The sequence below is a fragment of the Lolium rigidum genome, chromosome 5 (genome assembly GCF_022539505.1).
Source record: "Lolium rigidum isolate FL_2022 chromosome 5, APGP_CSIRO_Lrig_0.1, whole genome shotgun sequence".
Lineage (NCBI taxonomy): Eukaryota > Viridiplantae > Streptophyta > Magnoliopsida > Poales > Poaceae > Lolium > Lolium rigidum.
Window position 1 is genome coordinate 55,277,274 of NC_061512.1, and position 10,888 is coordinate 55,288,161.

Consider the following 10,888-nt stretch of genomic DNA (forward strand, 5'->3'; position numbering starts at 1 on the left):
TGCGGGCCGTCGCTCGGAGGGGTCTCAGCCAGCCGCAGCTCTAGACTCTTCCCGGCTCTACGGTGTTGACAAGGCCGCTGCCCGCCGGTGGGTTTTGGCAGTCAACATAAGGTGACTGAGGGAGCACAAGGTCGCTGGATAAACCATGCCGAGGCCACGCAATTCATCAGTTTCATCCACTCTCTTGTGTCATGCCTTAACCATATATATGTCTTATATTATCTCACGCTTTTGCATTTCATCGTCTCAGGCTCTCCCATGACACCCCTTTCCTCTCCCACTCATGTAACCCCCCCCCTCCTCCCTCCATCATCTTGCCCAACTACACCCACTCCCTTTCCTCTCTTCCATGGTGGCGCTCCCTCTTCATCTTAAACCCTATATTATGTATATAATTATTTACAATTCTACTATTCTATGATTTACATTATCTACTAGCCAAGTACATGCAATATTTATAATGTACTACTTCTGTCTATAAAAGGATGTCACAATTTTGTCTAAATTTGTATTTATTTAGACACTCTTTAGTATATAGATACATCTGAAATTTAGATAAATCTTCGACACCCTTTTATGGATGGAGGGAGTATAAGAAATCTATGCATTCATGTATCCTCGTGTTCTAACTTTGAAAGGCACTAATTTATCAATAAACATGAATTGGAATTTGGAGGCTCACTAGATTTTGACAAGCCATTTCAAGCGTCATCCAAAAATCCCAACTTCAAATCGCACACCATTTCCAATGCAGCGCTGTTTTCGAATTGGGCCTCTGTTTTCATGTGCCCGATTATTTTCAAATGGAGCCCTATTGAGATTTTCTTCACAAATGGGCACCATGGGGTTCTCTTATGGAGAGAATGACTAAAATACCACTGAAAATGCCTAAACACAGTAGTAAGAAACCAAAGTGTCAAAATATCACTCAAATTAGGGTTTTGATGCCAAAATACCACAACCGTCAATTATTTGCAATGCTACCATTTTAGTACGATTTATAATTTCTACTAGCCAAGTACAAGCAATACTTATAAAAGTAGAAGTAATCTTTGGATTCATGTATTCTCATGTTCTATCTTTGAGAAGCACCAGTTCATCAATACTGCACACGCAAAACAGGAATTGGCATTTGGAGGTTCACTAGATTCTGACAAGCAATTTGAGATGCCATCCAAAATTCCAAATTTGGGATTGCACATCATTTCCAATGCAGCTCGGTTTTGGAGCCGGGCTTCAATTTCCACAGAAATTCCTTCTAGACATCCAAACGGCCCACTGAAATTGTACGCAACTGTACCCTCCTTTCTCCATGCACGCCGACGGCGGCGCCGCCCCGTCCACCGGAGATTCCACGACCGACCCTTCCTCTCCCTACTTCATCGACGCCGCCCACCCGTACGCGGCCGCCGCCGCTTCCGCGCTCACCTCCCACCGCTCCAAGTCCAAGTGGTCTCACCTCTCCTCTCTCCCGCTCCCCGATCCCCTTCCGGCGTCCGCCGTCTCCGCCGTCCTCCTCCTCCTCCGCCGCCGGCCGCACGTCGCCCTCAGCTTCCACAGCTTCGCGCTCCGCCGCCTCCTCCCCGCCCGCTCCCCTCCCCCGCTCATCCTCTCCGCCTCAGCCGCCCACGTCGCCGCCGCTTCGCGCCTCCGGCGCGCGGCCATTTCCGTCCTCTCCTCCGCCACCTGCCACTACTCCCCCTCTCAGATATTCAACGCCCTCGCCGCCACCTACCGCCGCTTCGCGTCCGCCCCCTTCGTCTTCGACCTCCTCCTCCTCGCTTACCTCCGCTCCCGCCGCGACCCCCTCGCGGCCACCTCCATCGCCCGCCGCCTCCTTGCCGCCGGCGCCTGCCCCCTCCCCGCCACCGCCGCCGCCCTCTTCCGCTCCCTCCCCTCCGCCGAGTCCGCCCTCGAGATGTACCACCAAATCTACACACTCCCGGGCACAAGAACCAGCCGCGCGCTCCAGCCAACCGCCCAGACCTTCAACTCCCTCCTCCTCGCTTTCTACCGCCAAGGCAAGTGTGAAGATTTCAGCGTCGCGCTGGACGAAATGGACAGGTATTCTTGCGAGCACAATGTGGGCACCTACAACATTAGGATGGCTGCTTACTGTGACGGCAGAAAATTTGATAAGGCACGAGGACTGTGGGATGAGATGGTTCAGGGAGGGATCCAGCCAGACGTCACCACATACAACACCATGATTGCCGGGTATTGTGGTGCTGGAGAGGTGGGGATGGCGGAGGAGATGTTTAAGGACATGGAGATTGGTGGTATCGAGCCAAGTGTTACAACCTTTGAGTGGTTGGTTCGAGGGCATTGCAGGACAGGGAATGTCGATGCTGCGATGCTTGTTTGTGCAGACCTTAGAAGGAGGGGTTTTGCGATGGCTGCGGAGGTTGTCGAGGAGGTTGTTGATGCATTGTGTCGGAAGAGCAGAGTTGGGGAGGGGTTAGGTATTTTGAGGGCAGAGATGAGAAGGGAAGATTTCACACCTAGTCGGGGAAGCTACGAGGCGCTGATAAGGGGGTTTTGTGAACAAGGAGAAGTGGAGGTGGCCATGAGACTCCAGGCAGAGATGGCTGGGAAGGGATTCAAGGCTGGTGCTGAGGTATACCATGCTTTTGTCCGTGCTTATGAGAAGACTGAGGACTTCGAGATGGTTGAGAGGTTGAGGAAGGAAATGTCGGTGATAGGCATTGACGAAGAAATCGGCCTGGCTTGTATGCAGTGATGTACTGTTTGGAAGCTATGTATGTCGTTGTTCAAGAAACCGGTATGTGTCTCATCCAATATGATCTGATTTTTAGACTGAGCCAATACGATCCTTTTTGTATCTGGTCTCACTATTAGGATATGTGCTGTAATGTGCAAAGCATAATAATATTTTAAGATCAATTTTGTTATTAGTTATGCCCAAGCCTTGAGAACATATTGTCATGGATGGAGATTATATTAGGGGTTGTGGATCTTGGGACTACAGCTGGCCAGCTGCAGCACTAAGGTGGATTCCAATGGCAGTACCTATCACGACTTAAGATTCAATTAGTATAGGCTGCTGTAATGTAGTTATGGATAGTACTCAATTGGAAATTGACGTCATTAGAGTTCTGTTTAAAGTCTGTACCCAATTGTCTATATAAGCAGGGCCTTGTATCTTTCTAATTAAGCATAATAAACCAAACTTGTATCTCCTCCAAGGTTTATCTCTCTAACCGATGACCCAAACTTATCCCCAACCAAGCTGACTTCATGAGCGCAAAAGAAAGTATGATTGCGCAATCTGCTCAATTATGCTTTCCCTATTAATTACTTATAGGTAATTATACACCAAACTGAAGGGAAATACTTGCGTACATGATGCTTATAAAAATTTAAACAATCAAATATGAAGAAGTAAATCTAAATATTGTGACGCATATAACCTTGTGTTCTATTCCTCTACTTGTCTCGCCGTGAGACATTTTGCAGTTATGTTACTCGACGTACAACATCATGTAGCGAAACTCTTCCAAACACATGCCCATCTTACTCTAACTTGCCCGCCAACCATCTAATCTAAAGTTGTATCGGTGGAACCCATAAAAGAGTGCTAAAATATTATCTTTGCAGTACTCTTGGCCTCACTTATGTTTTGCTGCCAGTGCCCATGCTGATTGCATCAGCTTATATTATTTAGAACAATCAAAACTAATCACTACATATTGGACATATTTTGTTGGTTCCAGATTTTTATTTGTCTCACGTAAAAAAATTATTGCTTCCTTTGTATGACACACTCGCTCACACAAATGGCATAACAGTGTGGATACGCCGATTGTTCTTATCTGATGCCATGCATGTTTTGTACATGATCTTCAGATACACATATTATTTGGTTCTTCTCATTCTACCACTTTGTTATAGATTGTAGTCATCTTGAACTCCACCAGAGACAACCAATTTATTAAGCCCTGGCACGTCTACATTCTATGACTCCTTTCTAATCTCATTTCTACTACTGCCAAACATATTCATGTTGATACATCTAATATATGTTTCTTATTTTCGCATTGACTGAAGCAAGAAACCATGCATATTGAGACCAGCCATTTTACATTCACATTGTTCACTACATGCATGTTCGTGGATGAGAATTGCTAACTTTATTCTACCTATTACTCCACATTTCATATCTAGGTTGAGTTTCATGTATAAATCCAACTGCTAACTTCTCTATAAAGTTATTGCTAAATTTATTCTACCTTTTACTCCACAAACTACTAACTTCTCTAAGTTGAATTTCACCCGCCAACTCTCTAGGCACATGGGTGCGAGGTACATTAGCATAAGCAGTCCTGGAGCTGCAATTGTCACTGGAGGCGTCTGGCAACGGTGATGAGCGGATGATGCTGTCCTATTGCCCCGAGTCTTGATGCCTTTCCATTCTTGGCTGGAGGTAAGGCTGGGCAAGGCCTAATGTCGTTGCGGTCTGAAGTTGAGGGCACCTCCTCACCTAGTCGTAGTTGCTTGGTGAGGAAGGTTGTGTGTGTGTCCCTCCTCTTTGTAGGTTGTACCACTGATGTCTTCCTGTTCAATGAAATGAGACGCAAATTCTTTTGCGTTTTCTTGAAAATTAAAATTTAGTTTTAGTCAATTATGGAGTTTATAAAAAATGCAATTTGCTAATTTACTTTATATTCTTATTTCGAGTTTCATTCTGGAAATAGTTTTATACTTTCTCTGCCTAATATGGTTTTTAACTCAATTCTGTAAGGGTTTATATCGAGTAAGCATGCAATAAGTTGCTATATTAATTTTCTATTACATAATCTATTTAAAAAGATTTTATTCTCCAGTTCCTAAGTTTTGTCAAAAATATCTGGAATTTCGTTAGTTATAAACAATTGATGGGTTTGCTGCAAAATCAAATCAAAGTTGCTAATTGTCCGTAATCTATTTTTGACATATGATTTATTCCGAATCCAGGCTTTACTGGTTTTACGTGGAGCTTGTACGGAAACTGAATTTCTAAATTGGTTGCAGTCAGCACTTCACCCCTCGCATGTATTAACTTCTGGTAGCTAATGCGAAGTCATGCATTGCTCCTCAAAAAGAGTGTGAACCCTTTCTTTTTGGTTGCAGCTGTGAAAGCTCTAGACATACATGCGGCCAGCAAGACTCACAAGAAGTAAGTACTGACATCGGGTACTAATTAAATTGGACTCCTGCTTGTCAATTTTTCGTTTCTTGCTTAAGTATTCTGCCATCAAAATTAGTAGAACTCATGTGCATGTCATGAATATCCACCGTACATATATTTTACATCTAAATTGATCGATCTACACCATTGTTTTATCGTTGTTTAATGATATAATAGGTTGTACTTTGAAGTTTAGAACTTTCAGACTTGATCACTTGATATAGAGTTTAGCTACCTCTTAAAACCAAATAACTGATTCTTTTTGTTCTGAATTCATATATAAAACAGAGTTGTATTTTTCCAAGTTAGAAGAGTTATATTATTTTATCAATCTAATAACAATTGTATGTACATTTGTAAAAAAGTAAATCTAGCCTCTGGTGATGATGGGTTACACTGTCTTACTTCTTCGAGAAATTTGGGATGAAGTACTCTCATGGATCAGGTTCATCTTTAGGCCCCCAGACCCTGACGCTCCCCTGATTGAATGGTGGCTTTCGAATAAAGAAGGATTAGTGGAACGACTGCTTCCCTCGTCCTGCTCAGTGTTCACCATGTGGATGCTTTGGAAGCACCGAAACACGTGTTTTCTTTGCTGGTGCTTGTGCAAACCTCGTGATGCTCCTTGCTCAGATTAAAGAGGAAGCTATCCTCTGGTCCCGAGCTGGTGGTTGAGGTCTTAGAATTTGCGGTGGATGGGATGTATTCCCTCTGATCCATAATAAAGTGTCGGGGGCTTTAGTTCAATTTAGTTCAAATTTGAACTAAATTCCCGACACTTATTATGGATCGTACTGATGCTGTGTGTGTTTCCTAGCCTCTCTTTAGGCTTGTAGAAATTTTTCGACATTTTCAATATATCAAAAAGGCAAAGCTTGAAAAAATAATCTTCTACTCGCACGTGCTGCTGGGCCATGGCGTAGCGTAGCAATCACCATGAAATAGATCTGTTATATACTCTCATGATAAATCTGATTGTAGTGGTCTTGTAAGAGTGACAGAGTAGCAACTGAATTTCACTTGAATTGTTTGTGCACATGTGATGTATTCTCAAGCCAAGATTCAAACTATCGTGTGTACGTGAGAGATTGCTTAATTACACGGTGAAATCAGCAGCGCTCAAACATCTTGAATTTGGATGGATGAATCTTGTCTGTTCTTCTTCTATCGTTTGAATAATAATAAATAGATACATAAATGGGGCTGGGTGGTCCTCCCTGTTGATGTAACTTTTTTACTATGAACTTATAAATAGAAGAAAGTTTACAAGATGGGACACCAAATCTCTATGAGCCATAAATTCCTAGTCATACTCATACTCATACACAACTTCTAACACACCACTACAGTATTAGTAGCCAGTCAATTAAAAACTGTTATGTAGCAAACACATACCTGGACACATGGTAATTATTGTGCATAACATATAACAATATTTAGGTTTTCACTAATTTTCTCTTCAGATTGGCCCATCTTAGTACCACAGTCACATAAATCTTGTCCTGCAGCCTTTCGACCAACAGGAAATAAGAAATTCTCCATTTTCTCTTAAACAACATCACACAAAAGATCACCCAAAGGCCAAGAACGAAGCCAACAGCGAAACCAAGGTAAATGGATATGTCCTCCAATCCATCCCCGTCATCTGCATGTGCTGGCGGACTCAACCCATTTCCAGGACAACTGTTAGTCAAGGGGAGACCACATAAACCAATGTTTCCGATGTAAGAAGATGCATCGAAAGTCCTGAGCTGATTTCCAAATGGTATCTTTCCAGATAGAGTGTTGTATGAGAGGTTTATATGGCTTAAAGAGGTAATAGATGCCATGCTTGAAGGGATTTCACCTGAAAGCTCATTGTTTGACAGGTCAAGAGACTCCAATTGCTTGAGCTCACCAATATTCTCTGGGATTTCACCACTTAAGCTGTTCCATGAAAAGTTCAGACCTCTTAATCCAATGAGAGCACCAATACCTTGAGGGATCACCCCGGCTAGACTGTTGCATGACAAATCAAGAAACACCATGTACGGGATTTGACGTGAAAATTCAAGTTGTTGTCCTTTAGTAAGAACTGATACTTGTTCCGTGAAATAAATCAAATCATATACTGAGTTATACAAATGGGGTCCATGGAAATATGTGATCACTTTATCAAGAACATAACTGTATCCAGAAATATGGGCCATTGCACTCATGTTAACTAATGAGTCCAGCATGATACCTGAGAAGTTGTTATGTGCAAGATCTAAAAATTGTAGCTCTTGAATCATTCCAATTTCAACAGGAATTTGGCCAGAAAACATATTGTGCCGCAGACGTAAGAGTGCCAAGTATGGCAATTTTACCCCCAACCACATGGGTAGGTCTCCAGAGAATCTGTTATATGACAGATCAATAAAAACAAGGTACCGGCTACTTCTTAAAACTCTTGGGAACTCTCCTGAGAGGTTGTTGGTATTTAAATTTACCACACTAAGACTCTGCATGTGTGTGTTTAAATCCTCTTCACAACTTGGAACTTCTCCTGTAAGCTTGTTTCCTGATAGGTCTAGCACAACCAGCTGTGACAATGAGCATATTGAAGATGGAATGGTGCCTGATATTGAATTGTTATAAAGAATAAGCCCCTGCAACAAAGGGGCTCCGAAATCTGATGGCAATGTCCCCGAGAAAGAGTTTCTAGATAGGTCCATGTATGTAATATTTCTTGGAAATTTTGGCACCATACCTGTATATCTGTTATTGAACAATACCATTGTATCTGCTTCCATAAACTCCAATGTTGCTGGTAGTGTCCCGGCTATCTGATTATCTGACAGATCCACAAACTCTGCAGTTGAAAATGCAACCCAAAACCAATCTGGGATTTCAGTTATGCTTGCGTTTGAAATGTGAATGAGCTGAAGGCTTGTCTGTGATCTAAGCCATGGTGGGAATGCCGGTCCTAGCTGCAAAGATGCTAAGATAATTGCTTGTAGCTTGAATTGAGGAATCCAATTCGGGCTGATCTTTATCTGAAGAAGTGTGTTGTCCAACGCTAAAAACCTCAAAGCTGTAGTCCTTTTAGATGATCTTCCGTGACTATGCCATTTAGTTTGTTTCCAGCCAGCTCCAAAATGACCAAATCGTTGAGTGCCCATATCCATTGTGGTATAGATGCTGTAAGGTTATTGGTAGCGAGGACCAAGTAGGTCAGGTTGGTAAGCGGCCCTGACCAATCTGGCAAAGCCCCACTTACATTGTTATGAGACAAATCAAGCATTTGCATCTTGCTAGAAGGACAGTTCGGTAACCGGTACATCAACTCTGTGATATCCCCTCAGGTGTTGGTATGTTCTAGATCTAGTATTTTCAGGTTGCATAGTTTTTTGAAACTGGATGGTATCATGGTGGACATAAGATTGTTCTGCTGGAGTGAAATTTGTTCTAGAGAGGTCATGCTTCCGATGTCATCTGGAATAGGGCCATGGAATTGACAATATTTCAAGTTCAGTGAAGTGACGCTGGTTGAGTTCCAAAACCAGTTTGGGGCAATGGTGGTGTTAAAGTTGTTCCCTGAGATATCGAGCACCTCGAGTGCCGTAAGATTGGACTGACCAACGAAAGCAACTCTATTTCTTAGGCCAGTGTATTGCAGGTAAAGCTTTCTAAGAGCTGGAAGCATGTTGATATTATGGACCCAGTCCACAACTGTGGTAAGGTTCACATTGCTCAAGTCAAGGTGCTTCAGTGATGACAAGTGTGATAGCCACTGAAGATCACCTGGGTAGAGATAATAAAATTGATGGTTGTTCGGGCCAAAGGGCTTGAGATCAAGGTAGGTAAGTTTGGAGAGGTTCCCGATCTGTGGGGGTATTCTTCCATAGAACCGGTTGTATGAAAGGTTGAGATATCTAAGGCTTGGTAAAGAACCAATGAACTCCGGTATCTCGGCACCATAGAAGTTATTGCAGCTCAAGTCTAGATACCTCAGTTGCTGTAAACTGACCAAGGAATAGCTTATCTCACCACTGTATGGATAGACTTCGAGACAGTCGCCGGTCTTTCCCGAAGGTTGAGGTTGACGACGTGGCCGGTTTTGTAGCTGCACCTGATGCCCTTCCATCTGCAGCAGTCTTCACCTTGCCATGACGAGAAGTTGGTGTTGGGGTCCCGCGGAGGCTCGCCTTGATGGAGAGAAGCGCGGCTCGCTCGTACGCGATGCAGCTCCCGTTCGATGCTGGTGGTGCTGGATGAACTGAGGCTAAGGCTGTGGCTTGTGGTGGAACGGTGAGGAGATGGCACAACAAAACTACCAAAGTTACTTGGACGAGAAACCTGACCTCAGGCATTCTGACGAGGGTTTGTTTTGTGGGTTTTGGTTGGGGTATGAAAGTGCATGTGTATGTACTCCTGTATGTATCTTCTTTTATAGCCGATTTTCCTTCGTCCGAAGGGGAATTCACCGTTGGACGGAAACATTGGTCCATTGATGTGATTTCTTGCGCCTTATACACGGAATTCACTTCACTGAGTGTCTGAGTCCTTCGCCCGAAGGAGAAGTCACCGTTGGACGGAAAACTTGCTCCACTGATGTGATTTCTCGTGTCTCATGCAGGGATTTCACTTCACGAGTCCTTGGTCCGAAGGAGCAGTCACCGTTGGACGGAAACCTTGCTCCACTGATGTGATTTCTTGTGTCTTATTATGCAAGGAATACACTTCACTGAGTGGGACATCAGAAGTCTAATACACGGCAGATAAAACCTGAGTTGATAAACAATTGCCTGGAGGCTCTGCTTCCTGTTACCTACAACGCATGGCATGGTAAGCGACTTGCTGTATAATCAATATTTTAGTCCACCTTACTATGTTTACTGCGCAAGGAACTTAGTTTTTTTTATCATTTCAGTTTATTTTCATCACTCCTAGATCTACACAATACATCCATTCTCGGTAGCAAATTTAATTCCTGGAATTATGATGCATTGAATATAAGAAATTTTGGAATTTTTTTGGGCATTAGCAGTTCAAGTCCTGATGTATAGTAGGAATCTACCGATGCGAGTGCGACAAATGACGTTGTATGCACGGTCTGTGGAAGAATGAGACAAATATAGATATCTGATTCTACTCTAGTCCAGTCTTTCCTTAAAATTACATGCCATGCCCTGTAGGTGTTATGGAATCGATGGTTGATTTTTTTTTGTGCAATAGCATATTTCCCGTCCAGGCGATTCACAGTACTTCAGCGTATATCCCATCTAGGCGACTGTTAATTTAACATATCGGAAGCAGGAGTTTTAAACTGACTAGCCTAACTTCAATATAGTTTGATCATTTGATGAATTGATGGACCGAACCTGTGGGCTGTGCCGCGCTAGCCTGAGTCCGTGATAAGGGGTGACCCGATCTTCTCAGTAAGCAACGGTGGTGATAATGATCACGGGATGAACACAGCGGATGAACACAACGATGTAATGGATGATAACTTGTATGACTCAACGAGATCTCTCGATTGGTCCCTGTCGTCAATGCAACAGCTCTCAACCCTGCAAGATATTCGCAACTCCACACACTTGCGCACGTAGCCGCCGACCACGAAGCGGTAAGTTGCAATCTACTAATTTCCAATGGAACAACAGATCACACAAGACTTTCAGATCTACACCAAATCAAGCAATATGGTGTAGGGATTCAATAGTTTTGCAGAGCAAA

General features: G+C 43.3%; 2 protein-coding genes and 1 pseudogene across 15 annotated transcripts; 1 reads left to right on the plus strand and 2 right to left on the minus strand.

Moving 5' to 3' along the window:
- Window positions 1-1,312: 1,312 nt before the first annotated feature.
- LOC124653011 (pentatricopeptide repeat-containing protein At2g15980-like) lies at window positions 1,313-9,931 on the plus strand. 14 transcript variants are annotated; one of them, XR_006987797.1, is made up of 4 exons: window positions 1,313-2,782; window positions 4,309-5,052; window positions 5,131-5,176; window positions 9,789-9,931. XR_006987797.1 is itself a non-coding variant. In XM_047192063.1 (2 exons), exon 1 carries the CDS (start codon window positions 1,313-1,315, stop codon window positions 2,738-2,740), a length of 1,428 nt encoding a protein of 475 aa, XP_047048019.1. In that variant the 3' UTR covers window positions 2,741-2,782; window positions 5,131-7,441. The 14 variants fall into 14 exon arrangements, 3 of the variants coding, with proteins under 3 accessions (XP_047048019.1, XP_047048018.1, XP_047048020.1); XR_006987798.1 differs by having other exon boundaries at window positions 4,309-4,444; XR_006987799.1 differs by lacking the exon at window positions 9,789-9,931 and adding an exon at window positions 7,476-8,225.
- Window positions 6,466-8,337, minus strand: LOC124653010 (receptor-like protein EIX2). The gene is made up of 2 exons (XM_047192061.1): window positions 7,920-8,337; window positions 6,466-7,787 (listed from the first exon to the last, which is right to left on the minus strand). The coding sequence occupies exons 1-2, from the start codon at window positions 8,335-8,337 to the stop codon at window positions 6,625-6,627; spliced, it is 1,581 nt and encodes a 526-aa protein (XP_047048017.1). The 3' UTR covers window positions 6,466-6,624.
- LOC124653012 lies at window positions 8,511-9,686 on the minus strand (annotated as a pseudogene).
- Window positions 9,932-10,888: the final 957 nt, after the last annotated feature.